Raw genomic sequence first — 9,801 nt, 5'->3', positions numbered from 1 at the left:
TTATTTTAAAGGTTGCTACAAGCGATTTAAAAGGCGGAGATTTTCTATTGGCGAGAACATGAGATACAATTTACAACAACAGTTTATTCTGAAAAGACATTAACTGCAGTTACAGCATTGACCGTATCCGCAATAAATTATGGAGCACAGCCGTTGAGATGAACATTTCATGTTATGATGTACACTCAATGTTTCTGTTACAAAGATGGGCGTAACTGAATGTTATCTGTAGCCTCTAAGTAAAGTAAGTTATCGTCGATGACTCCTTGATGTAGTAGATAGAGGTACGCCCCTTAGAAAAAAATGCTTCCCAAGTAAAAGCGAAGTATACTACCTCTACATTTATGAATTTTATGCATCCCTAATGCGTCATGGAACAGAATATATCGATATAAATGCTAAATTGTTTTTGTTAATCTGTATAGTAGCTTGCTCAGCAAGTGTGAAATATTCTATACAAAAGTTATTCTAAATATCTTTAGGACTTCCTTAGAAACAGGATTTCCATAGCGTGACGTCTTTTTTTTTTATTTCAATAGCTCGTGCAATTTGTTTTAACATATTTCCAAAAATGTTATTTCATCTAGTTTTATGGATTTTGTGTTACAACCGATACCGTTGGAATTACAGCCTACAAATAAATAAATATTCCATTTGTTCATGAGAGCTTATTTAAAACTTTTCCTCGCAATTCTGGTCCTTCCGCTCTTTGAACGATTTGAATTTCGTAATTAAATCGTCTACGGCGACCTCTCCGTGCACCACGTTGTCCCTGGTTCTAACATTCACTGTACCAGCTTTGCGTTCTTTCTCTCCGACGACTGAAAGTATAATTATTAAATAAAATAATCCGGCATTTAATTCAGAATATATAAAAAATGATACATTACCAAGGATAAAGTTGAACTGTGCAAGTTGAGCATTTCGTACTTTTTTGTTCAAAGTATCGCTCGCGTCCGTATCAACCTCTGCCATGAATCCAGCTTCCCAAAGCTTATCTTTCACCTGGAAAGCATACTCGTCGAACAGAGAACTTACTGAGATGACCATTGCTTGTCGCGGGGACAACCAGAATGGCCACTTTCCGGCGTAGGATTCAGTTAATATTGCAATCATTCTTTCGACAGAGCCTAGAATAGCTCTGTGAATGATTACTGGCCTCGTCTTTTCTCCGGCCTCGCTAAAATTTCGAAGCATTCAGTTAGTAATTGGAATCAGACTCTATTCATAAATAATACAGTAGTTAATATACGTGTGCGAAAACTCAAAAATATTCGAGAACCCGTCCCGATCGCGAATAAAATTCTCGGTGCCGCTTCGACCCCACATTGTCGGTTTCTCGCACACCTCTAGTAGTTACTCGTTCTTCTCTTACTTGACATAAGACAAATTAAATCTAATCGGCAGTTGGAAGTCCAATTGAATTGTGGCACACTGATGAGGTCTCTTCAAAGCATCCATGATTGTTATATCAATTTTTGGACCATAGAATGCACCATCCTCAGGATTAATTTTCCATGGTGCTCCAAATGCATTCAAACTGTCTTCCAACGCTTTCTCGGCTTGATCCCACATGGCTATGTCTCCCAAATATTTTTCAGGTCTTGTGGACAGACACAAGTTAAACGTGAAACCGAAAACGGAGTACACGTGACGCAGGAAGTCTAACGCGCCGAGCATTTCATCTTTAATCTGATCCGGCGAGCAGAATATATGTGCGTCGTCCTGCTGGAAACGTCTGACTCTGGTGAGTCCAGTCAATGCACCGGATAATTCGTTCCTATGCAGCACTCCGAAATCGGCCATTCTCAATGGCAATTCGCGCCAGGATCTATTACGCACATCGAAGATCATACAATGGCCAGGACAGTTCATAGGTTTAAGCGCGAACGTTTCTTTCTCAACGTCGAAGGAGAACATGTTATCCGCATAATGCTGCCAATGGCCAGACGTTTGCCATAATTTACTATTATAAATATTAGGTGTAACTACTTCTTGGAAACCTCTTTTTCTATATTCTGATCGAATAAACTCCACCAAGGTATTGTAAATATGCGCTCCACGTGGTTGGAAGAAGCATGACCCTGGAGAAAGTTCGTGGAAGAAGTATAGCTCTTGTTCTCTTCCTATTTTTCTGTGATCTCGTTTAGCAGCTTCTTCTTGGAACTTCTCCCATTCTTTCATCTGTTTGGTGTCGGGAAAACTGATGCCATAAACTCTCTGCAAAGATTCTGCATTGGCATTCCCTTCCCAATAGGTGGAGGAATTTTTGGTGACTTTGATAGCTTTCACCTTTCCAGTGTGCCTAATGTGTGGCCCTCTGCACAAATCGATCAATGGCCCACACCTGTACACTGTGGTCTTAGGTGTATTTATTTTTTCATTAATAATACGAACTTTAAATTCATTGTATTTAAACATCTCCAACAACTCTTCTTTTGTCATTTCTAGTCTTTCGAAAGGCTGTTTTTCCTTAACAATAGTTTTGTAAAGGTTTTCCAAGAATGGAAACTCTAGATTCGATATACCCTTATCGCCTAGATACATATCGTAGTAAAATCCATTCTCGATTGGTGGGCCATAACATAAACAACCACCGTATACCCTTTCCATAGCTTCCCCCAATATGTGTGCGCTGGAATGCCAAAAGACTTGTTGACCGTCGTGACTATCAAACTTAAGAAGTTCAAGTTTGCAATCAGACTCCAAGGGTCTATCCAGATCCCACAGTTCATTGTTAACTTTTGCAATGACCGTATTATCTGCTAAACCTTGACTAATACTTTTTGCAACTTCGTATGGTGTTGTGCGCCAAGCTTGCGCAACAACTTCTTTGCCATCAGGAAGTGTTACCTTTATATCGGTAACTGGCTTCGATGCCAACTCTGTTTCGTAGTCTGCTTTTAGTTTATCCCATAATTTTATACGATCCTAGAAACATGTTTTGATGTAGATATAAATTACTATTGTAAACAGTAAAACTATTAATGTAAAAAGTATTCTCTGATATACCTGAATATAACTGGGCCAAGGATTTAATTCCGAAACCGTTTTCTCATCCGTAACGGCATTCTTTTTTTTCGACGGCTTCATTTTCGCCTAAATTTGGAAAAAAGGTATTAGATTTATCGACTGTAATATATTGCATATATTTTGAAAACGCTAAATACAACGACAGAGTTAATAGCATTCATCCAAACGAAACTTTGTTGTATTACATCAGATTATTGATTTCACTAGTATGGGATGATCATGTGTATAACGAAAACGATTCGTGTAGTTATTTTTTCAATAAATGTTTTTAACGACAAATAAATGGAAAAAATTCGTAACACGGAAATTTGAAACAAAGTATCGGTGTGACAATATACTATATAACCAACCCAAGAAGCATGTGGCCGCATCGAAACATTATACAAGTTTCTAGAACTGCAAATACGCAAACTCGTCAACATATTTTAACGCTAAAAATGAAAATGAGAAAAATTTGATCAAATTTAAACTATATGCATGCCTTTTCTTCCTTCAAATTCAGGTTTTGCACGATATTCACCACGTCGTCACTCATAATGTCGACCATATTGAAGCCTGGACTTACTGCTATACTGTAATGCATATCTATATATATATGTACATAGTGCGAATGTCTAATGCACAAACTATCAATGAACTAGGTAGTGACTTGCAATCAAACACGTAGAAGAACGTTTATCATTTATTGCTTTCTTTTATTAAAAAAATAATAATCTCCTAAAAAAATATTTAGGAAAAAACATTATGCAAATTACATTATAATGTTTATCATACATCAAAGAATGTAAAACTAAAAGCACATAGAGTTCTAACGTGAAATAGTTAATGATTAATATAACAGAAACATAGGGTTTGGAATGCGTTTAGTTTTACACCCTGTATAATGTAAAATTTACAATGTTTTCCATTCATAAATATGTTTCGCTAGTTACATTTTTAACGTTTAAATAACTAATGTAATCTTCTTCCTAAAAATGTATACGTTCGTGACGAATAATATGACTTCTATGATGGAATCTTTTCCCACAAGCTGGACAAACGTACGGCCTTTCGTCCGTGTGTATTCTGTTGTGTATTTTCAAGTCGTACTTTTTGAAAAACGATTTACCACAATGAGAACACACGTGATTTCTCTGTTTTAGGTGATCTCGTTTCACGTGCTCCTACAATAACAAAAATTTATTCAGACGAGGACTACAAAGTATCCTTGGAAGAAAATATACTCACATTTACTTGCGAAGAAGTATTGTAAATTTTTTGGCACATGTCACACGCAAACTTTTGCGGACCTTCCGGTCTGTGATTGCTAGCAATATGCTTGTTCAACGTAGATTTCCAAGCAAAGGACATTTTGCATTCTTTGCAATGAAACTTTTGCTGATCTGCAAAATGTGTACCTATATGTTGTTTATAGTTGTAACTGGTTGAAAATGATTTTTCACATACAGTACACTGGAATTTTAACAGATATACTTTTGATTTTTTCAAATCTTCTTGTTGATCCTCTTGCTTGTCATTACTGATGGTATCATCAGTTTGTACCTGTGTCTCCCCATCATTAATAATTTGATCATTATTTGTATTAATTTCACATTGTATATCATCATTAAGAGAAGTCAAAAGAGTCTGTTCACTGTCGTTAATTACGTCACTCTTCTCATTTTCTTGGATGGAATCGATTTGACTGAAATTTTGAAATTGTAAGAGTTGATCGTTGTCTTTGCACTCTAACATTTTGGAGCTTTGATTTTCAACTCCTGCGTGTTCCACGAATTTCAGAAATCTTTCGGAACTGTCGTCATAGTTTAATCGCTCAAAAACTTCGAAATTCGTTTCAACGTATTTATCAAAATCATTTTGTGGATCAAGTAAGATCTGACTCGCGGCGAAACTTTTCTCTTCCCCTTGTAATTCGTATTGCGTATAATTTAGATCACTGGGTATATCGTCTCTTATATTTTGTTCAGGCTGGACGTCATCGTTCATGTTTGCTACATTTTCGGAAATATCTGTAGTCTCCTCTTTATTTTCGGACGTTTTTACGGACTGTATGTTCGGTAGTTTTTCTACTAAATTATTAATTAAAAATTCATAAAATTGTTCCCCTGTTTCTGTCTGTACTAAACGTAGCATTGGTTCTTCCTGATTTGTAACATTATTTTCATCATTTATACCCTCAACAACCTTTGCGTTTTCTTCCACATTTATTTCTTGGTGATTTTGAATAGTTAAATCGAGCTTATCATGTTCATCGATATTCGATTCTGATAAATCTATCTTTTGAAACATATCAGTAACATTGAGAGAAATATTTGCCGAAGCATTATAATTTTGTGGTACTTCTGATTTCTGTAAGTCCAGTTCATACGTTTGTGAACATGATAAATACTCCTGACTGTTCGAGAATTTTGTATTCAATTTGCTTTTTAGAACAGGTTCATCCATTTCGCACACATACAGTACGTTTTGAAGTATTTCATTATTGGATATCAGTTTCTCAGAATCAGTTAATTCCTCAATTAATGGAATTTTCTCGTTAATATCATCGCAAAAGTGTTCTTGTGCGACATGATTCTTAGTGTTCTCAATATTCTCCAAATTAATTTTCTTCAACTGCACACAAAATGAAATTACATGTAATATCTATTTCAAAATAATATAATTGTGACCATATTTTTTTACCTGTTCTGATGTAATATAAATGATCGTTTCCAATGGCAATACTCTTTTCATATTTTCCTCGTTTTCAAAAAAATCGAAATTCTCCTCGAGTACCGAATTTTTCTGAAAATTCTGAACAGCAAAAACAATCAGGTCCAGAATGTTGTTAACATTATCTATCCGATTCTTACCATTTCGTTATTCTTGCACTCCGAAATGGTTGCATTCTTTGAATGAGTGCTCTCATGTTCCCGCAAATGTAAAATTAAACTGAAACTCTCACCACAAGTCTTACAATAGTGTTGTCTTTTAAGAATCTTTTGTTGAGCAAGTGCATTACCTTCAACAGACTATACATTGCTAATGAAATACACATTGATGTCGAAAGATATTATACAATACAATATTGTTCAATCACCTTATTCTTGTTTAATGTGTGATCCTTTTTCTCAGCATTGGTATTAGTGATATTACTTTGTGCCTCGTGTACATCCTTTTTTGGTTTCACATGAGTACGCTTATGTCTGGCAAGAGAACTAATCTGTGTAAAGCGTTTGCTACAAATTGAGCATGGATATGGTTTTATCCCTACAAATTTAATTTCAGATAATTTTCTAATTTTCATCTTTCCTTTTACAGTCGATTACTTATATAAATAATATAATTACCAGCATGCATTCTACTATGCCTGATCAGATTAGATATGTGGTTGAATTTTCTCCCACAAACTTCGCAAATGCAAGTGTTAGTTCCCAAATGAATATTTAAGTGCGTTCGTAGGTCAGCTTTTCTAAAGAAACCTTTGCCACAGATTTCGCAAAGTTGTGACTTCTCACCTAAATGTATACTTCGATAATGATAATCGTACTGAGAAGCTCGGTCGAACGTTAAGTCGCATTGTTGACACTTGAAAGGCCTTGCTACGTTTTCGTGCGACTTATCAGATTTCTCTTGGTTGCAATGTTTTACTTCCGTTTGAGATTCGCTATTTATGTCTATCTTTAAGAATTGTTTCAATAATCCGTCTCCAGCATAATTATGCAAATGATCATAAAATTCTTCCTTATTCGTAAACAAGAAGTCACAGATTGGACAGGCAAAATTTGTAAATTGCATTTCAGTTTCATCATTCCTGCAACTTTCTTGTAAATTTATACCGATTGACATATTCGTATATTTAAACGTATGGATTCACTTTTTTTCCGAAAAAATGTTATTGATCTCAAATATAAGAATTATTAGTAAAAACAGATCAAATGTATGCGATTTGTTTTACGGCTAAATAACCTAATAAGTTTTAATACATAACATCATCGTACATATGTAATATGTTATTTACATTTAGTTTTTTTCTATTGTTTATTATTAACTTGCACTACCAACTGATGTTTACAATAAGGTTCAAATTATTTAAATTGTTTCCTAAGAAATATGTATTTACGTAAATTGCCATTAATCGTAGATACGATGCGTGATGATCGTGACTATGTCAGTCAACAGAATTTATGCGACTTATGCATATTCCAAATTTATTTACGAAAAACGTAGCACAGACCGTCCTTTTACATATTTTGAAAAGCATATCATACATATATTCAACGAAAACAATGATATGACATAAGTATGTCGTCGTCATTGAAATAGATCATGGCGCTTATTACGGTAAGAGTTAAAACTTAAATAAGTTTAAAGGCATTTCCAAACGGTGTCGGTAATTCAGAATTGTTGTGGAACGTCTATTCTTGTATTTTGTCAATGGTTTAACCCTAACGTCACATGGTGTGACATGGTGGTTGGTTGGTTAGTGCGCGTTATAAATTAAAGTTTCACGTTGGTAATAGAGTCGAATTGAGGGGAAAAAGTTACCCTCTCTTTGCCAGTACCGGGTTTGTCACGTGACATTGTGACAAATGCACGACAGAGACGAAATGCGTCACGTGACCGTGCCGTGACGGAAGCGTGGGGGAATAACACCGTAGAAGGGGAAGGGTAGAGTGGAATGGTTGGTAGCACTTCATCACTTGGTCGGTTTAATTTTCAAAGTTGAGTTGTTTCGTGTCAACGATTCTAACTAATTTTGTGTAAGCTTTAATAAACTTTTAAGTACGGTAAGTTTCACCATAAAGCTTTAAACAATAATCGGTAATCGGTTGAACCAGTTTCGGTCACTGAGAAATGTCTGTGTCCATTATATGTTTACTTTCTACTTTTAAATGAACGCTTGCATTTAAACGCCTTTTATATCGTTCTCCTATTCCAAATTACAGTGAATTAAAATACATGGAAGTGCAGTAATAACAATGGGGAATTATGTTAACAAGTATTTTCTCCAAAATCCCGAGACTGAGAAAGAGGAAACAGAAGCACAGTCTGCTTCCACGGATGAAAAATCTGTTGATGATAATGTCCACACACCAGTAGCACAAAAAACATTGCCTATTGATCCTAGATCAGTGACTAGTGGTATTAACAGAACACCAATAGAGGTAATTCTTGAACCATAATATTTTGATAAAATTTTTCCAACATTGCAGAATATATTAAACAATGAATATAATAATATTGATAGGTATATTCCACACCTGTTGGAGTAAACAGAAAAGTACTCTCTGCAATTCCAAGGCATTTACAACGCAAACCATACTTAGAAACAGATCTAGATTATCTGTTATGTTTATCGCCAAAGAAATCTGCACCGGAAGTAGAGGATACAGAATTAGATTTTTCGGATGTGGTAAATTATAAAGTGTACAACAATTTAGCAATTGTATTACTTTGTTAAGTTTTAAAAATTAAGTAAGTTATTTTTAGAAATTCACAAATATGGAAATGCAATTGACACCACCAGTGAATAGCTCGATAACTGAAAGAGCATATACACCAATACAGGAAGAGCGTTACAGTGTCTTAGGCATTGACCCTAGATCACCAGCTGCAGATTTCAATAGAACTCCAATGTTAACGCCAGCATCTATGAATCTTTTAAAGGCTAGGCACAGAGAGAATTTAAGAAGACGTTGCAGCTATACAGATGCCTTTTATCCAAGGTTTTCTTATTGTGAAACTTCCTCGCAGTTCAATATCCCTGAAATACAAGCCTTGCCTGATTTATCTATGTGTAAAGTCAGGTCTTTGAATTTGATGAACAATGAAATCGATGGCAAATTAAATGAATCTGACACTAGTTCCAATCGTTCATCTCAAACCGAGGCAGATTCTGGTGAGGATACTGCTGTTATTGAATCTTCTAACTTAAGATTAGCTGATTAAGGATTAAGATTAACTAATCTACAAATGTTTACAGCAGAAAACAAAGAAGTAGAAAGTGGAAGCGAAGATGAAAGTAAAACAATTTCAGATAGTTGCAATGATGTTAAACAGAACACAAAACATAAGGAAGTACATGCTACCGATAGTGATACAATAAAAATATGGAGAGATCCATTAATATTGGACGAATCTGCAGAATCAGACTCAACTGAATCACAAGATGAAGAGAAAATATCGCAACTACCAAAAGAAGAAAAAGATGAAGAAAAAATATCGCAACTACCAAAAGAAGAAGTGATTATAACGTTTGACGACGATAGCGTTGCTAAACTATCACTGAAATTATCTAAGTGTGAAAACGATAAAAGAAGAGCAGATATAAATAAAAAGAAAAAGAAGGTCTTCAAACCAGAAACCAAAATTATGGTAGATGAAAAGAAAATTTTTAATTTTAATGATAAAAATGTAACCGAATCTACAAAGGTATTTAGTATATTGTCAATTGTATTAAAACAATAAAAACATGTATCGTTTTTACTTTCAGATTCGAACTCCTCTTGGCAATCGGTCAAACAATGGACACATCCAAACAATTTTAGCAACAAATTCGCCGCAACAAGTAATTAGAAATAAAAGCACGAAGTCTACAGTTTCACAGGAGAATTTGTCGCCACACAAGTATGTTATAAAGCATAAAACAAGAGGTATAGATTGGGATCCAGACTCCACGGTTATTATTTAACAGTTATTATTAGAATCGTTAATATAAGATAGAAATTTCTCAAATGAGGAAGTTCCTTAGATTTTTGTAAAAATTAATAGTTATGTCTTGGGAGC

At 34.9% G+C, this 9,801-nt stretch overlaps 3 protein-coding genes across 6 annotated transcripts; 1 reads left to right on the top strand and 2 right to left on the bottom strand.

Annotated features, from left to right (window-relative positions):
* Positions 1–64: 64 nt before the first annotated feature.
* Thrrs (threonine--tRNA ligase) lies at positions 65–3,603 on the bottom strand. 2 transcript variants are annotated; one of them, XM_076787676.1, is made up of 5 exons: positions 3,515–3,603; positions 3,013–3,099; positions 1,376–2,931; positions 891–1,180; positions 65–821 (listed from the first exon to the last, which is right to left on the bottom strand). In XM_076787676.1, the coding sequence occupies exons 1-5, from the start codon at positions 3,578–3,580 to the stop codon at positions 673–675; spliced, it is 2,148 nt and encodes a 715-aa protein (XP_076643791.1). In that variant the 5' UTR covers positions 3,581–3,603; the 3' UTR covers positions 65–672. The 2 variants fall into 2 exon arrangements, with proteins under 2 accessions (XP_076643791.1, XP_076643790.1); XM_076787675.1 differs by having other exon boundaries at positions 3,384–3,522.
* Positions 3,604–3,702: 99 nt separating this feature from the next.
* On the bottom strand, positions 3,703–7,546 carry LOC143354012 (uncharacterized). Its single transcript, XM_076787667.1, has 6 exons — positions 6,363–7,546; positions 6,113–6,282; positions 5,886–6,044; positions 5,716–5,826; positions 4,261–5,646; positions 3,703–4,196 (listed from the first exon to the last, which is right to left on the bottom strand). Exons 1-6 carry the CDS (start codon positions 6,859–6,861, stop codon positions 4,002–4,004), a joined length of 2,520 nt encoding a protein of 839 aa, XP_076643782.1. The 5' UTR covers positions 6,862–7,546; the 3' UTR covers positions 3,703–4,001.
* A 115-nt stretch (positions 7,547–7,661) lies between these two features.
* Positions 7,662–9,727, top strand: LOC143354014 (uncharacterized). 3 transcript variants are annotated; one of them, XM_076787670.1, is made up of 6 exons: positions 7,662–7,802; positions 7,962–8,180; positions 8,264–8,428; positions 8,506–8,914; positions 9,002–9,447; positions 9,509–9,727. In XM_076787670.1, exons 2-6 carry the CDS (start codon positions 7,995–7,997, stop codon positions 9,704–9,706), a joined length of 1,404 nt encoding a protein of 467 aa, XP_076643785.1. In that variant the 5' UTR covers positions 7,662–7,802; positions 7,962–7,994; the 3' UTR covers positions 9,707–9,727. The 3 variants fall into 3 exon arrangements, with proteins under 3 accessions (XP_076643785.1, XP_076643786.1, XP_076643784.1); XM_076787671.1 differs by having other exon boundaries at positions 8,999–9,390; XM_076787669.1 differs by having other exon boundaries at positions 8,999–9,447.
* The last annotated feature ends 74 nt before the right edge of the window (positions 9,728–9,801 follow it).

Source organism: Halictus rubicundus, chromosome 5 (assembly GCF_050948215.1).
Source record: "Halictus rubicundus isolate RS-2024b chromosome 5, iyHalRubi1_principal, whole genome shotgun sequence".
NCBI classification, from domain to species: Eukaryota; Metazoa; Arthropoda; class Insecta; order Hymenoptera; family Halictidae; genus Halictus; species Halictus rubicundus.
The sequence above is the reverse complement of the archived record's forward strand: the minus strand, read 5'-3'. Positions and strand labels throughout refer to the sequence as shown.

Excerpts from the sequence above, each read along its gene's own strand:
- Thrrs (XM_076787675.1), bottom strand. The coding sequence starts at position 3,455 with ATGTTGACGAGTTTGCGTATTTGCAGTTCTAGAAACTTGTATAATGTT. Across the intron at positions 3,100-3,383 it reads TGCGGCCACATGCTTCTTGG|GCGAAAATGAAGCCGTCGAA; the intron begins GTTGGTTATATA and ends TTCCAAATTTAG. Across the intron at positions 1,181-1,375 it reads TTTAATTTGTCTTATGTCAA|CGAGGCCGGAGAAAAGACGA; the intron begins GTAAGAGAAGAA and ends TCGAAATTTTAG.
- LOC143354012 (XM_076787667.1), bottom strand. The coding sequence starts at position 6,861 with ATGTCAATCGGTATAAATTTACAAGAAAGTTGCAGGAATGATGAAACT. Across the intron at positions 6,045-6,112 it reads ACACATTAAACAAGAATAAG|TCTGTTGAAGGTAATGCACT; the intron begins GTGATTGAACAA and ends AGCAATGTATAG. Across the intron at positions 5,647-5,715 it reads TTTATATTACATCAGAACAG|TTGAAGAAAATTAATTTGGA; the intron begins GTAAAAAAATAT and ends TTTTGTGTGCAG.
- LOC143354014 (XM_076787669.1), top strand. The coding sequence starts at position 7,995 with ATGGGGAATTATGTTAACAAGTATTTTCTCCAAAATCCCGAGACTGAG. Across the intron at positions 8,915-8,998 it reads TCAAACCGAGGCAGATTCTG|CAGAAAACAAAGAAGTAGAA; the intron begins GTGAGGATACTG and ends AAATGTTTACAG. Across the intron at positions 9,448-9,508 it reads ATGTAACCGAATCTACAAAG|ATTCGAACTCCTCTTGGCAA; the intron begins GTATTTAGTATA and ends TTTTACTTTCAG.